General features: G+C 39.0%; 1 protein-coding gene across 1 annotated transcript; it reads right to left on the bottom strand.

The window, feature by feature from the left end:
* Nucleotides 1–2,871: 2,871 nt before the first annotated feature.
* LOC101853446 (cytochrome b-c1 complex subunit Rieske, mitochondrial) lies at nt 2,872–13,483 on the bottom strand. The gene is made up of 4 exons (XM_005093240.3): nt 13,215–13,483; nt 8,379–8,522; nt 6,667–6,969; nt 2,872–3,475 (listed from the first exon to the last, which is right to left on the bottom strand). The coding sequence occupies exons 1-4, from the start codon at nt 13,417–13,419 to the stop codon at nt 3,312–3,314; spliced, it is 816 nt and encodes a 271-aa protein (XP_005093297.1). The 5' UTR covers nt 13,420–13,483; the 3' UTR covers nt 2,872–3,311.
* Nucleotides 13,484–14,595: the final 1,112 nt, after the last annotated feature.

The following is a 14,595-nucleotide window of genomic DNA, read 5'->3' as shown; positions in this document are numbered from 1 at the left end:
AGTACATTTTCTCTTCCCTGCTATGTTTTACCACTGAATTCCATTCATGTGATAATGATGTCAACTGAATGCAAAATTGGAAATGAATTTTCCATGAATAAATACATTTTAAAATCTTTTTTTTTTTAAGTCTATATGTGTTTTCACGTTGTTAAACTTAATAGCTCATTTTCTCAAAATTATATTTTCATACCCTACCTTGCAAAATGTGCAATATCTCAAAAACTGCTTGAGATTATATCTAAAAAATTCCAAGACCCCTTTGTTCAGCATTGAATTTCCTAAGGCACTGCCTTAACTCAAAATGGTCAAAATCGACTTTTAGCCATGTAAACACAATATATCCAAAGAATGAACCCTTAACTGAAGTTTTAAATGATTAGGATTGTGAAATTGGTGAGTAAAGTGAGGCAAGACAGGGAATCAAACAGAATTTCGGAAAGTTACTTTTAAAACCCAAAATGAAAAAGGGAACACAAAATACTCTACATATCGGTATGCAAAAATCAAAGTACGGTGAAGGTTAAAATGCAATTTACTTTTATGGCACCATGAAACAAAGAATCAGTTCATGAGCTGAAATAAAAGAATAAAGTATTTCTACCTGTTGCGTTGATCCCCTAATAACAGTAACAGTAACATAGGGATAGTCCTGGATACTTTATCACTCAGAAAAATGAAATGGGGCCATATTCAGAAAAGAAATCTATAAAACAGGAGCTGTCAAAATTGTCAAAACTGATGAATTTATAAACAATTAATTAAGAAACTTCTTGGAGGACCCGTTTAACAAACATTGAGCAATTGCTGCATGTGCATACAGGTCAAACTCAAATTCTTAAGATATATATATATCAGTATGTCTCTCCATATTATTAGGCTTATTCGCTGATGAAAGGTATCACAGTCTATAGAGAGAGTGAACATCATCCCCCCTATATGTGCCCAACTGTTTTTCTCTCACTCCTTCCCTCTTTGTACTCTATCTGTCTGTCCCTCTCTCATCATCACTTCACCCTTTCTCCCTCTTTCATCTAGCTCTATCTCTCTTCTCTCGCTGTGTGTCTTTCCTTTTCCTTGCCTTTAGTTTCAATCAGTTTTATGGCACTTACTACACAAATAGGCCGCAGGCTATACATATTATTATATAAAAGTGCTTAAGATTAGAATTAGAGATGCATCTAGAGAGATATTATTCAAAGTATTCAAAGAAGAGGAGGAAAGATAAATGTAATTGATATTTAATAAATAGGAAAGAAGTGAAGGAGCAAACCACACCAGACCACCTGCTTTCCTCCTTTCTCGCTCTCGCATTGTCAATATGCATGCACTGTATGTATGCAGATCTATATATAAAACAAGTGAACAACGAAAACCTTGCTTTAACCACAATAGATGACTTTCTTTAAACCAAAGAACTTGCATTTTTAACTATACTAAATTATACTCTACTTTGTTTATCAATCACAATAGATGATTATAAATTAAATACTACTTTGAATTAAGCATGATTGTTGGAGGGATCTCCACTGTACAGAGTTTTGAGCATATCCTTGTCCTTGTGTGATACAGATTGCATTCAGTTTGATCACTCTGTCACTGTACATGATAATAAGTAAACTAGTCAAATGATCAGCCACAAGCCAACTGGAGGCCAAACTTTGTCCATGAATTAGCCATGCATGACCTTGAGAAATGCGCTTTATACAACCCCTCCTCATTCGACTCGAAGCTTTTATATTTTTGTTTTCAACGTCTGCTGCGCACAAAACAAACAGCCAGACTCCCCAAAAAGGGGATGGATACAACGTTTGCCTCGTTTCACTTAAACCCGTCCTAGGCCTCAACCAAAACTCTCTTACTCACACTAAATTACAGTTACAGGTAATGTGCCATGATGTGTCTTGATCCCAGCAGTGTGTCTCATTCAATGTCAAAGCAAAAGAAAGGAAAAATGATGCTGATGAGCCTTATAACAAAACAAAACCAAAAAAAAAGAAACGTTTAACATAGCTTTTACTTCAAATCATGACAATGTACACCACCCAACCCTCTTCTGTAATCACTTCCCAATCCAAAGAGCAGAGTCTACCTTCACATACAACCACAATTCACACACCACAATGCCCAATGCACGGCCGCAACACTACATATCTTCCAATATACCGTACCACTACCACCCAGCACCCACCCTCAAATGACTAGATTGAAGAATGGTCTTCCACATCATTCACATAACGGAGGTAATGTGAGATGATGTGTCTCAATACCGGCAGTGTATGTTTCATGCTGTGTGTGGGCATGCCTGGTGGACTCAGGATACTCTTGATTTGGATGGATCTGTTGTTCAGCTTAAGAGTAAAGCCCACAAGGCAATTTGTTAAATTCATCAAGACAATTGGGAAGGAAAATTTGATCGCGTTTTTCAAGAGGAGCTGTTCAACGTGATATATGGGTGTTGGAGAAAAGAGTGTTGCCAATGCTAAGAATAGCGTTCAGTTAGGGAATGACAAATTCTACGAACTATCCTTGATTTCGAGTTTTCTGTGCCCTATATAATTCTATCTTCTACAACAAGTAGCCTAGATCTACATCAAAAACACAAAAATTGATTGAATTTTGGCACAATTTTCATTTTTCGTAATTCTAAAGGGAAAATGCCCACACAAGTCACATTGGTTCAGGCACAAGAGCTAGTCAGCTTTTTTACGCTAAACTGCATAGAAAATTAAATAGAACTGATCAGCGACGTGTTAGACATGATGAATCAGATAATTTAAGTTAATATATACTTTCCCAAATATTTTCTTGCTTGATTAATTAAACACAATTAGTACAACACTTATTCCACAACAAAAACTCAAAACATTATGAAAAAAATCATAGGACATCAAATTTTTATTCAAGGAATTGTGTGGACTGCAGCACAAAAATTACTATAAACAGAAGGCATGTTACCCACCAAATGAAACCTGTCACTTTATCATCAGCTAATCTTTCGTCATGACAAGACTGTAGCTTTTTTTAACATATAGAACAGATGGTATACTGTTTAGAAAGAGAGCTGCACACAAAGAACTAGCAGACAAAAGATGCTAGAACGTAACTTTCAAATTTCTTTCTTCCTACAGCAATATCTATACATAATGTACAAAACCTGTCCATCATCACTTCTCCTAAATAAATAGTTCACATCTTCAAGGAACAAAATGTCTTCCACTCAAGTCTTTACCAGCCATTCACACCATATCACTTGACACTATTACTGCAGGTCAAAATCCCATAAACCTCTTAAATGTGCTTGTATTTCATTACCCAACAACCAAAGTACTTTCATCTAAATACTCATAAGGAGGAACCTCAAGATTGAGGGGAGCTGGGCCTTTGCGGATTCTCCCAGAGCCGTCATAATGGGAGCCATGGCATGGGCAGTAGTAGCCACCAAAGTCTCCAGCATCAGCAATAGGCACACATCCTGCCAATGAAAAAATGAAAATGTAAATTTATTATAAACAGTGAAAGGAGATAAACCATCATACAAGTCTTAAGATCATTAAAATCAATTTCAGATGCTCCACACCAGAATCAGTGCCGGTAACTATTAAAAGAGAACAGAAACAACATTTTTTTTTAGCAGAGTTGCAGAGTCATGAACCTACAGTGGCATCGTTGGCAAGTGCCACTGTCAGTAAGTCAGTGCCTCGCCTTTCTATTTTCCTCAGCAAGCGACCATAAACAGGCCTTACAAGGATGCTACAACAAAGTTTGCACTGGTGTGTAGTGTGCGCCTCGTGTTACTCTTTGGTACCGTAACCAAAGATAGTACAGCCTACCGTAAGATGCTGCACTGGCCCAATTTTGTGAGGCACATCGACTCGTAGCGCCACTAGCAGCGAGCGTGCGACAGTATTTAAACAAACACGGCGGGTGACTCGCAACGTTCATGCTGTAGGCATACTGGCCAGTTTTGTTCAGCAATCGGCCGTTCTAATTCCAGAGGAAAACCCAAATAATTGTCTTTCTTCAGATTCCCAAAGGACGAAAAATGGAAAGACAATGTGAAATTGATTTTTTAATCTAAAGTCTAGATTAGTAGAGCTAAACTAGAGAGATCAGAGTCCAGCCTGTAAGCGTTGTTTACAATCTGCATCACGCGTCCATGACTATGACAAATGTTTTGTACTCTGTACTTTGTTGTGTGAGGGCCCATTCCATTAGGTGTAGAACTAGATTTTAGATGCAAATGTTTTATATGTTTTCTGTGTTGTAGGTTATTATGTAATTTGTTCTTTAGCACAACACAGAGAGATCAGTATTTTGCATATTAACTTGTAACTTTTTATGACGTATGGGCCATTGACCTCGAAAGTCAGTAAAGTCAAATTCAATTCAATTCTCTCTCACCACACATACTCATACACACATGCATGCATGCACGCACGTACGCACGCACACACACACGCACACTATATGTCCTGACCACTTCTGTACATTTTATCATCATAACATGGCCACCATCACAGCATTTTAAGAACCATTCAAACGAGGAGAATCAACTTTGTCTTCCATCTCTTTATTCTAAATTAGCTCTCGATTCTCCTGGATGGCGGGGCCGAAACCGTTTCACCTCCAAATTTGTTTTAAGTAATTTTCATCTGATGAAAAAGTTGCCTTAAAAGTGGTTCGGCGTGATTTATAACACTTAAATCTCAGGGACACACACAGCACGGTAGCACCTCAAGCATATTATTATTCCGTATATGATGAGCTGTGTAGTCGAGGAAAATTGAAAGCACCTAACGAAGGTCCAAAGAGTGCATAGGTGACTGTGTCACCGGGGAAAGTGTGTCGTAAACTTTCACCCCGGCGTTGTCAAGGCTAGGAGAGCGTGAGCCCTTAGAAAAGAGAGAGCGAGTTATTAAGACATATATATACTTTTATGTTGTATTCTTTGTATTTTCTCTCTCTCTCTCTCTCTCCCTCTATCTCTCTCACTCACTCAGTCACCCACTCATCTATCTCTCTGTGTGCATGTTTGTCATTTAATCTGTAGTAGCTTAATAGTTCTGTCCCCCCCTCCCTCCTTCCCATACAGTATATTTATCCTCTGATCTTATCACTCATTATCGAAGTGAGACAATTTTTAAATCTAAAGTTTTTCTTTTTAAATAATTAATTAGATCTAGATAAATATTGAAATACGTTGATCAATATTTTAGTTTTGTAGATAGATAATTATTTAGATCTAGATCTAGATCTAGATTAGAACGGGCCCTAGAGTAGGATTAACTAGGACGCTCACATACTCTACTCTATCCCACATGCCCAGGGCTAAGCCATCGGGGCTCAGTCACATGCTCGCTGGGGGCGTGGCCTATTTTATGAGTGCTACGTTTTTTTTACAGAGGGAAAAAGGCAGCTGCAACATCTTACCGTAGGGTGTAGTATCTTGGCCGTAACTCCAACACCCCCCCCACCTCCCTGTTAGTTTCAAGAATCTAGAGAAGCAACCAGCTTTAAAAAGTAGTATTGTCTTTTACCGCTGACCTCCCCTTGTTATCGACATTTTTATATATCAACATCAAATCCACTTCCCACAGCATATCGATATAAGCGGATTATACTGTAATTGAAGGTCAGGCCCGATGACTTCATTATATCTGAGTTTCAGTATCTAGGCATTCCTTTTCATGTGTTGGCAAAACTTGGCCATAAGCACTATGTAGCAGAGTTCGATTGTTCATTTTACAACCAAAGATACTGAGCATGACATAACCCCCCCCCCCCCCCCCCCCCCATTCTTTCCCTCTGGGTTTTTCAGTTCAAGCCGTAACAGCTAGCCACAAGGAATAGAGAGGGAATATTACTACAAGTCAACAACTTAGTTCAAGAAATTTGGATTCAACATTTTCACTAATATCTGTACACAAATGCACAAAATTCCATTTACCTCTCCAGCATGCCTTTTTCTTGTTTCAATTTGATCATTAAGAACACAGATTGCAGATCTGAAAATTCGCCTGAATAAAACGCTAGTAACTAAACAATTTATATAGTGCAGTAAAAAATGTATTGTCAAATATTTTTTCTACTATCAAACAGACTCTCCAGATTTTGCACAATGGCTTGTATCAACTTGTCATAATAGATCAATATTTTTGTAAACGCCTGTTAACTGTATTCTAGAAAATCCCTTATTAAGTACTAATTAAAAATCCAAGTTAAAAGGCTTACAGCTGGGGCAATATTGCTCTAAAAGCAGTCTGTTATTTTTTTTAAAAATCATGACATTATGCTTATTGAACATATATATTTTGAGAACCTTTAGTGTAAGAAATGTATTCACTATAAAAGTAATTGCTTGTAAGAAATTTTGCCACTAAAAAGTGCCATTGGTAAGCAGTGATGTAGACCATATCATATGCGTAAACAAAATGTTTGTGAGAAGCGGGAAGTGCTGTAAACAATCCCATTTTCCGCATGATGGAGATTTATAGCGCCAATTGTGGAAAAATATGATTACGTTAAGACAAATTGATACAAACTGCTCTGCAAAGTACGGAAACACTGAGTCACCCGATAAAGAGATATTTGAGGATAAGTTGCGCAACAAATTTTTAAACCACACTATAGACTGGCAGTTAGATTCTCCGCTAAATCACTTGCCTAAGTGAGTGCAGACTCCAACAAGCACCAGAAATTTAGGGTTTGATGCTCTGTCTTCATCTGTCTCAGGGTCCCTCAGAGTGCTCAAATCCACCGATCGCTCAGTCTCAATTTCCTCATCGGTTCTGTGTCTCAGAAACAGAGGTTTGCCCCTCCACTTGAAGGTCATGCTGCGTCCCTCGGGGATGTCTGCAAGTTTGATCTCGATCTTGGACAGAGCAACCACATCAGCAGCAGGGCTCAAATTGCTTACAATGCCACGAACAATTGCTTTAGCACTGTAGGTGCAAGCCACCGCACCAGCTGAAAAATTAACAAATACAAAGTATTACAGTCGAACCTGCCCTGACGGCCACCTCTATTAGACGGTCACCTGTACAAACGGCCACTTTCCATTTCCCCCCTTGCGTTTTTTCTATATAATTTAACTGTGTAAAACGGGCACCTGTCCAACGCGGCCGAGGCCACAATAATTTAACACACAACCCCTATAATACTAAGCAATAATACCTGTCTAAGACGGTCACTTTAGTGAATCCATTACGTTTTGTCATAAATTGTGCATTGGCCCCTGGCGTTGTGGGCGAGCCGTCATAATACAACCACCTGTCGTTGTTGTTAGGTAGTCCCTCCAACCGATCATGTTGCGTAGGCCCCTCCCACTGTTGACCAATAGCTACCAATTTTCAGCTGCAGGTGAGTTAGCGTGTGATCCCTCATAACCCATAAGCCCCGCCCAGAACTCATACACAAATCGTAAGTGAGATGAGAAGTAACTGTTTACCCAGTCTGTAACAACGTAACAAAGGACGTCAACATGAACTTGTTACAGAAGCGTCCCTCGTTCTCCGAGTCGACCCAGTCTGTAACAAAGTAACAAAGGACGTCAACATGAACTTGTTACAGAAGCATCCCTCGTTCTCCAAGTGGTGGCGACCCATGTGTTTTTTTTAACATGGCACTCGGTCTTCCTTGTCTGATACATATCATTTTATTGTCACCATTGTGCAAAATCAGCGACAAAATAAAAATTACAAACGAAATACAAACCAACAGCAACAACACCAACAAAGACAACAACAATGGGGCTACTTTCGATTGGGGCCTCAGATGGGAATGGTTTGTTTTCTTTATCTTGATCAGTCCTGCCTAAGACGGCCACCTGTCTCATGCGGCCACTTTTCTCCTTGACAATGGGTAGCCGTCTTACACAGGTTTGACAGTATTTAGGTGTAGTACATACTTCACAGCTGACTCAGTCAAGACTTAATGTAGGCCTACTAGATACTTGTTTTCCCATAACTTGTTCACTTTCGTCTGTCTACATTTAAAACATTCTAGCCCATTAATTAATTTACTTATTCTCAAAAAATTTTGTATGGCACTTCTGTAGATCAGCGACTAAACAAAAATATTTTCTCGAAAGCACATATAAAGAGGATGGCCAACTGAACTGTAGAAATATGGACATCATCCCAAGAAATAGCTGAAGTATACGCATCAGTTGTTTTTTTTGGGATAAATTATAGAGTTGCAACAGAAAGCACATGTCAAAATAACATTTAGTTGTGTAAGTTTTTTTGACAAGTACACATTCTTGGAACTGCATAGAGACCTTGAAGGAACAAGTAATAAATCTAGCACTGATTTAGAAACATTACTGCATCTAAGATAAGAACAGAAACAAGTTTAATAAGAAAACACCTGCTTACCTCCAACAACCAGATAAGATGTCAGTTTTCTCTGACTGTCAGTGGCCTTGTGAGACGAAGATGAATTTTTAACTTGATCCCTTCTGTAATCCGAAAAATCCGGCACCTTCAGGTCAGTGTGTGCAAAACGAACTTGTGAAGTTCCTGATCCAAAGATAAAAAAGGGGATATTAACAGAAAGCTAATGAAATGATGAAAAAAAAGGGCTGGCCACTCCTTTCTTTTTTTTTCTTTCTTTTTTTCTTGTTTATTTTAATTTTAATTATTTTCATTTATTGTGTACATTAAGATTTTTGTGGCCAGTGAATTCGGTAACACGGATTACCATACAAAATTTGGTGATATTCTTTGTTTGTTTTAGTAGAGGTTTTACGGCGCTCGCAACTGCATAAGGTCATATGAGCGCCAGAAGATTAGAGGTGTTAGTGTTACAAGAGAGTAACAAACATAAAAAAGAAGGAAGGGAGATAAGGAAGATAGATGTTTGATAGGAAAAGAGAAGCAAACCACACCAGAGCACCCACCAACCACCCACTTGGTGATAGTCATGGATTGTGTTGTTTGCACCAAGGTAAAGTTACATTTTATTGAATAACTTTTTTCACAAGCCTTTGCTGTCTCTCTAACATTTCTAAATTCGTCTTTAAAAGACCTTTCCAATTATACAAAATACATAACCCTTTGAAAAAGTCCAAAATCCTGAAAAACACTGGGAAAGTGGGCCCCGTGAAATCCACTTTATCTTTTATAAACAATCTCAGCAATTTTAATTCCATAAATTTTGCTTCTCCTCAAAAGTTGTACACACACACACACACAAGCGCGCACACACACACACATACAGCCCAAGCAGTCGCGATGAAATCAAGTGATGTTGCCCATCGTGCGCTAAGCGGCAAAGTGGGCCCGTCACGGCGAGATCTAGTCAACGGGCGAGGGAGACCCCAGAAGACGACAAAAATAGATGGCGGAAATATGTCATCTATATTTGGGCCAATCACAGAGGTGTGCTAGGTGCTCGCTGTAGCTTCAAGTCTTTCGAACCCCAGATCATTCGTAACAACAAAAGCTTCTAAAAAGGTTATTTAAAGGGGCGTAACTACTCGTAATGTCTTATCAGCTTATGAGAAGGGGTTATTCATGTGTTTGTAATATTTTATTAAATAGAAATCAGTGTCAGCAACTACAAGACGACGACACCGACACCCCCCCCCCACCCTCCAGCCTGGTCCACAGCTCACCTGTCCGAAGAAGATTGGCTGTTTTAACCCTAAATGTGCGTAATTTTAAAACAAAGTACAGGATATTACATGTAAATTATGGAATCACACACATTATAATTTATTAAGGGGCCTGTCAGTGTCAGTACATGTAATCGGTTTTGGTGGAACGTACGCTCTAACATAACACATTTAAATCTATATATAATATATACATGTATATATTTAGAATCTAATGAAGGTAGGAACATCAAATTAAATGACGTTACACTATACAACCCTTTTTTCCCCCAACAAAAAAAAAATTGATAGAAAAACAACACATCAGAACAATAACAAGAAAGAATAAAATACACACTACAAAATAAAACGCCACAAAGAGGGAAAAATAAAAGTAGATCTAACTGTAACGTTCAACAAAACAACGTGGTGACAACAAGTGAGAAAGAGACAAAGTGAAGCAAGGTGAACTTTCGTTCAAAAGTAAAGAGGTTCGATTTCTTTCTTTTTTTTATTTGACTTTTATTCCCCGATTCGGGGACCAAAAAATCGAGCCACGGTTGATTGGTCGCGGCCGCGACGAACGCAGATGCTAGTTCTATGTGTCATTATCAATAACCCTCCGTTGACCTAGATCTAGATAGCACACGAGTGAACACAACACATTAAGTTTAAGAGAAGCACTCTTCATAGGCAACACGTCATATCTGTACATGTAGCGAAAAACTGTTTGGAACTGTAGCTTTTCTTTCTATAAATATTTACTGCGGACATTTTTTGGAACGATTGAACCACATTGTACACGAACAATCTTTGGTAGGACTATACTATAATTATAGATCTATATAATATCCGAAATTTGCGGGAAAGGATGTGATTTCAGGGTGTTCGGAGAAATAGTGCCCAGCTTTATTTAGCAATGCCAATCGGGCTTTCCCGCGCGGCGAAAATTTGGTCCTCGTTTGCGGGCGATTTTGCGGACCCGGCCGAAGAGTAGGTGACTTACTTTGTCAACCTCGGTCTGCTCTATTTCCGAACCAATCCGAATGAAACTCGGCAACTAATCAGAAAATAGGGCAAACTAATGATATGTTGATGTTGAAGTTCGTACACATAAATTAACCTATACTTTTGGTGTCGGGAACACTTTCGTATCGGGTACACCAAAAACTATAAGGAGTTTGAATTTCAACGCCGATATGGTAATAGACCTATTTATCCTCTATAGTGTGCTCAAATTTGAATGTTCTGTGTCAAGTAGTTGTTTAGACCCGATCGTAAATCTACGACTACCCCCGTATCCAAAGCGGCTTCGCACGGAGACCGGCCATTTTCCCCTCACTCTCGCGGCAAATTTATGTGACCTACAAATCCCCGCATGACTATTCCGGGCCCGTTCATTGGTCACTTGAAATAGGGCAATGGCGGGCGCGCGCATCCGGTTGTTTTTCTCTCTATTCCCCTGTAACATCGCAATGGGGGTATTCCGAGGCGAGGTTATCTCGTCTCGGGGTGTTCGCGTCTCAACGAGGAAAAAGAATTTTTAATTGTACGGCATACTAGATTGAATTAACTTATCTTTTACGGTTGGCAAGGTCTAAAGTCATCATAAAAAGCTTTGCAATTATTTAGTCACGCTGCCGACATATATTCTTAAAGATCCCATGTTGTGATACGATGCTATAAATAAAATGGACTCATCCCGACACCCCTTTTTCGCAAAATCGTAATATGTACACCAAAATTTTAATTATAACAAAATAACTACGAAATGGGTAGTAAATCTGACTGCAGAAATGATTTCTACACCCAAAAACTATCGGGTAGCCAAGTTTCTCTCTAACACTCCGATTAGTTACCGACATATCGTCAATTTTCTTACAGAATCTGTTACTGCGTGGTCCACTTTTTAGGAGTATTTTCCTATATGTGGGTCATCCATATTTTGCAGAGCTTTACAACCCCATAACTTTTTTATTTATTAAACGATTCTTAAAATTCAAGAAGCATAATTCTTAGAATTGAAAATTCTTTCTTAGGTACCAAATAAAAAAGGGCTAAAGTGAAAATTTAAATTTTCATTGGCATTGCTACTTTATTTTTCCGAACGTTCGGAGAAATAGTGCTGGCCAAAATTAAATTTTCATTGTTGGCATTGCTACTTCATTGAGACATTGATGGGTTAGAGCTTCCTAATTTTCCGGTTCACTGCATCTATTGAATTCATTCTTTGAACGTTTCCTCTAGATCTACTGTACAAAAGAGGCTATTCATATCGGAGCACCGCGCCGCATCATATCACATTCATTAACTCACTTGCAACTGGGCCCTTTCACCAGTCACAAGCGTTGAAGACTGGCGTTTTTGGGGGTATTTCAATAAATCACCACAACTCTCAGAATTACCCTATTGTAATCATTTTTTGACACAGTAAAGTAACATTCAAGCTTAAACTAATACAAAAAACTAAAGTTGTCCAAGTCTAACACTTTAATTTGTATGACTTTTTAAAAATTGGCATGAATTTGATTTTCCGAAAAATTTCCAGAGACGTGACAAGTAGAATGAAATTCACTGCAACAACAAAAATAAAAGTTCAAAGTGTTCTGGTTTGATTTGTATACATGTGCGAGTGTTTGGTTAAAATATAAAAGCTGGTCTGTGCATTGATTCAGACCCATACACTGAATTACATGAGACAGATGTACGGCACGACGTTGTGATTTCGTTGCGCGAAAAACAACACCGGTACTAGTGCTAGATCTAGCCCTAGAACTACGACTCGGGCCGTGTTCGGGTACATATCCAGGATCCTAACTATTAGACACATCATATTCTGAGACACTAGAACTAGTAAAACGCACAGAAGTACAGAAAACGGTGAAATTATGTGATTCTTGTTCATGCGACTTCTTCGACCGTTACTACAACGCGACTGTCGGATTACTATCAGCTGTATAGAAAAAAAACAAAGCGCGAGTTCCGGTCTGTTCAACCCCAGTTTGGGTCACTGTCCTTCACCTTCAATAACTTAAAAACTACCGGCCCCAGAGATACGAAACGAAGTCTAAGAGTCTAAGTAGCTCAGGCTTGGCCAAACAAGGGTACGAGGCAGGTCTCGCGATCCGTGCGTGATTTGTAGAGCGAAAAAAAAATTCCAAAGTTGGTCACGCAGGGCTTGTGAGACCCGTAGCGAGCGTCGCGGCGGGGTCACGCAACTGTTGTGTGACCCGTCTGAAGTGAGTTAAGCCTACCAGTATTCCTGGAAAAACATTGCACTTAAGCATCGTGCCATCCCGTTGGCTATATTTACATATAGTCACATGATCGGAGGGGGTGTTCCAGTCTGACGTCACACAAACTGGCAACCTTACTTTAAAATAGTTAGCGTCCTTCTATGTTTAATCGATGTTGTACAGTGCTCAATGCAGCTTCATGTGTTTGTCCTTGTTGGCACCTTGGGCTTAGGACTTATGAGACTCAGAATAATGAATTTAGTAAATCCAAACAACCAGTTTTCAATGATACAGTGAAACGATTCTCCCAATAAACAGGGAACAAACACAGACCATCCCCTGCCACACAGCTTACACAAGTCAGTGTCAGTCAGGCCTACCTGCCAGAGAGGAGGACACCTTGAGAGCGCCCAGCTTTGCATCTTGAGAAAGAGAAAAGTTCGTGAGTTTCTTCGCTGGCTGCTGAACAGCAACATTTGAAGCTGCTGCTAAAGTAGGCAGGGAAACCGAAGTGGGGTTTCCCCTCGGCACAACTTTTGTGACAGCTTGAATCAGCTGGGATTTGGGGAGAGACAGGCCTATCATAGTTAGTTTTGTGTTCCTCAAATCTCACTTGGTTAGGCAAAGGACGAATGTCGAATGATGTCACTTCCTGTGCCTTGATTATGAAAACTGGAATTAACATTACAAAACAATTTGTTATAAGATAAGTTTGAGAAACTTCAAAGACAATAATAATTTTCTTTTTTTTTTCAAAGTACTTTCTTTTCTTAAGGTCTGAATTAATATCGAAAAAAAGCTGAATGAATCCAAACGTACTACAAGTGGCATCGCTTCCGATTCACAAATGACCATAGATATTCAAATACATGTAATCTTAACTTAGTAAGTTCTTTAATTCGTCGGAGAAATGAAAGCAGGTACTCAATCGTGCCGCCATCATTCCTGGCAGGCACACTGTAAAAAAAGTGAAATTAAGAGCTGGGGGGGGGGGTCCTTTATTTTTCATTGTAGCCTACAATAACAGTTTATTATTTGACAAGCAAGTTGTCTTGATATCGTACTTTAGATATAGATCTATAGTTTATGAAATAAGTTTTTTCAATGACTAAATCTGATTAATTAGCTGTGAACACTGACGACTATGGTGACCACCAATTTTTTTTTTTCCTCATGGATGCTCTCAAATAACTATCTTTCAGACAAATTCATACAATACCATTTTAGCTAGATCGAGTTGTAATGATTAAAAACTGTTTTCTGACTACACGTAGGCCCTACATCAATTTTTTTTTTAACAAGTCTGATACTATTCTTTTTAGTTTTAATAGAGGTTTTACGGCGCTCGAAACTGGACAAGGTCATATGAGCGCCAAGGGTTGGATGTCAACAGAGAAGTCCTTACTGGGAATCAGACTTACTCTACTCATCTCTCTAGCCTCAACAGTACAACGTCTGGTTCGACTATCAAGGCACCCCGGAAATAGCGGCTCACAAGAGTGTGACAAACATACAAAAGATGTAGAGAAGGACAATAGTAAGGATTAGGAAAGAAAAAGCAGCAGTTCTCTTTTGTAAATCAGGCACAGTTATGAGCGTGACATTAATGAATCAGCCAATTTACAATTACAATGCTACTGTGCATAAGAACTCGAGATGTTATTGTCCCCCCTTTGGAAATGGCCTAAAGACACTTCAGTCAGTAGCAACGCCCAGGTGATACTATTCTCTACAGTCTCGCACACATTATAGGAGATTATA

The sequence above is a fragment of the Aplysia californica genome, unplaced genomic scaffold (assembly GCF_000002075.1).
Source record: "Aplysia californica isolate F4 #8 unplaced genomic scaffold, AplCal3.0 scaffold00060, whole genome shotgun sequence".
Taxonomy (NCBI): Eukaryota; Metazoa; Mollusca; class Gastropoda; order Aplysiida; family Aplysiidae; genus Aplysia; species Aplysia californica.
Note: the sequence above shows the minus strand (reverse complement) of the source record. Positions and strands in the feature narration are given on the sequence as shown.

Coding starts and splice junctions, on each gene's coding strand:
- LOC101853446 (XM_005093240.3), bottom strand. CDS start 13,419: ATGATAGGCCTGTCTCTCCCCAAATCCCAGCTGATTCAAGCTGTCACA. Junction 8,523..13,214: donor GGTGTCCTCCTCTCTGGCAG/GTAGGCCTGACT, acceptor TCTTTGGATCAG/GAACTTCACAAGTTCGTTTT. Junction 6,970..8,378: donor ATCTTATCTGGTTGTTGGAG/GTAAGCAGGTGT, acceptor TTAATTTTTCAG/CTGGTGCGGTGGCTTGCACC.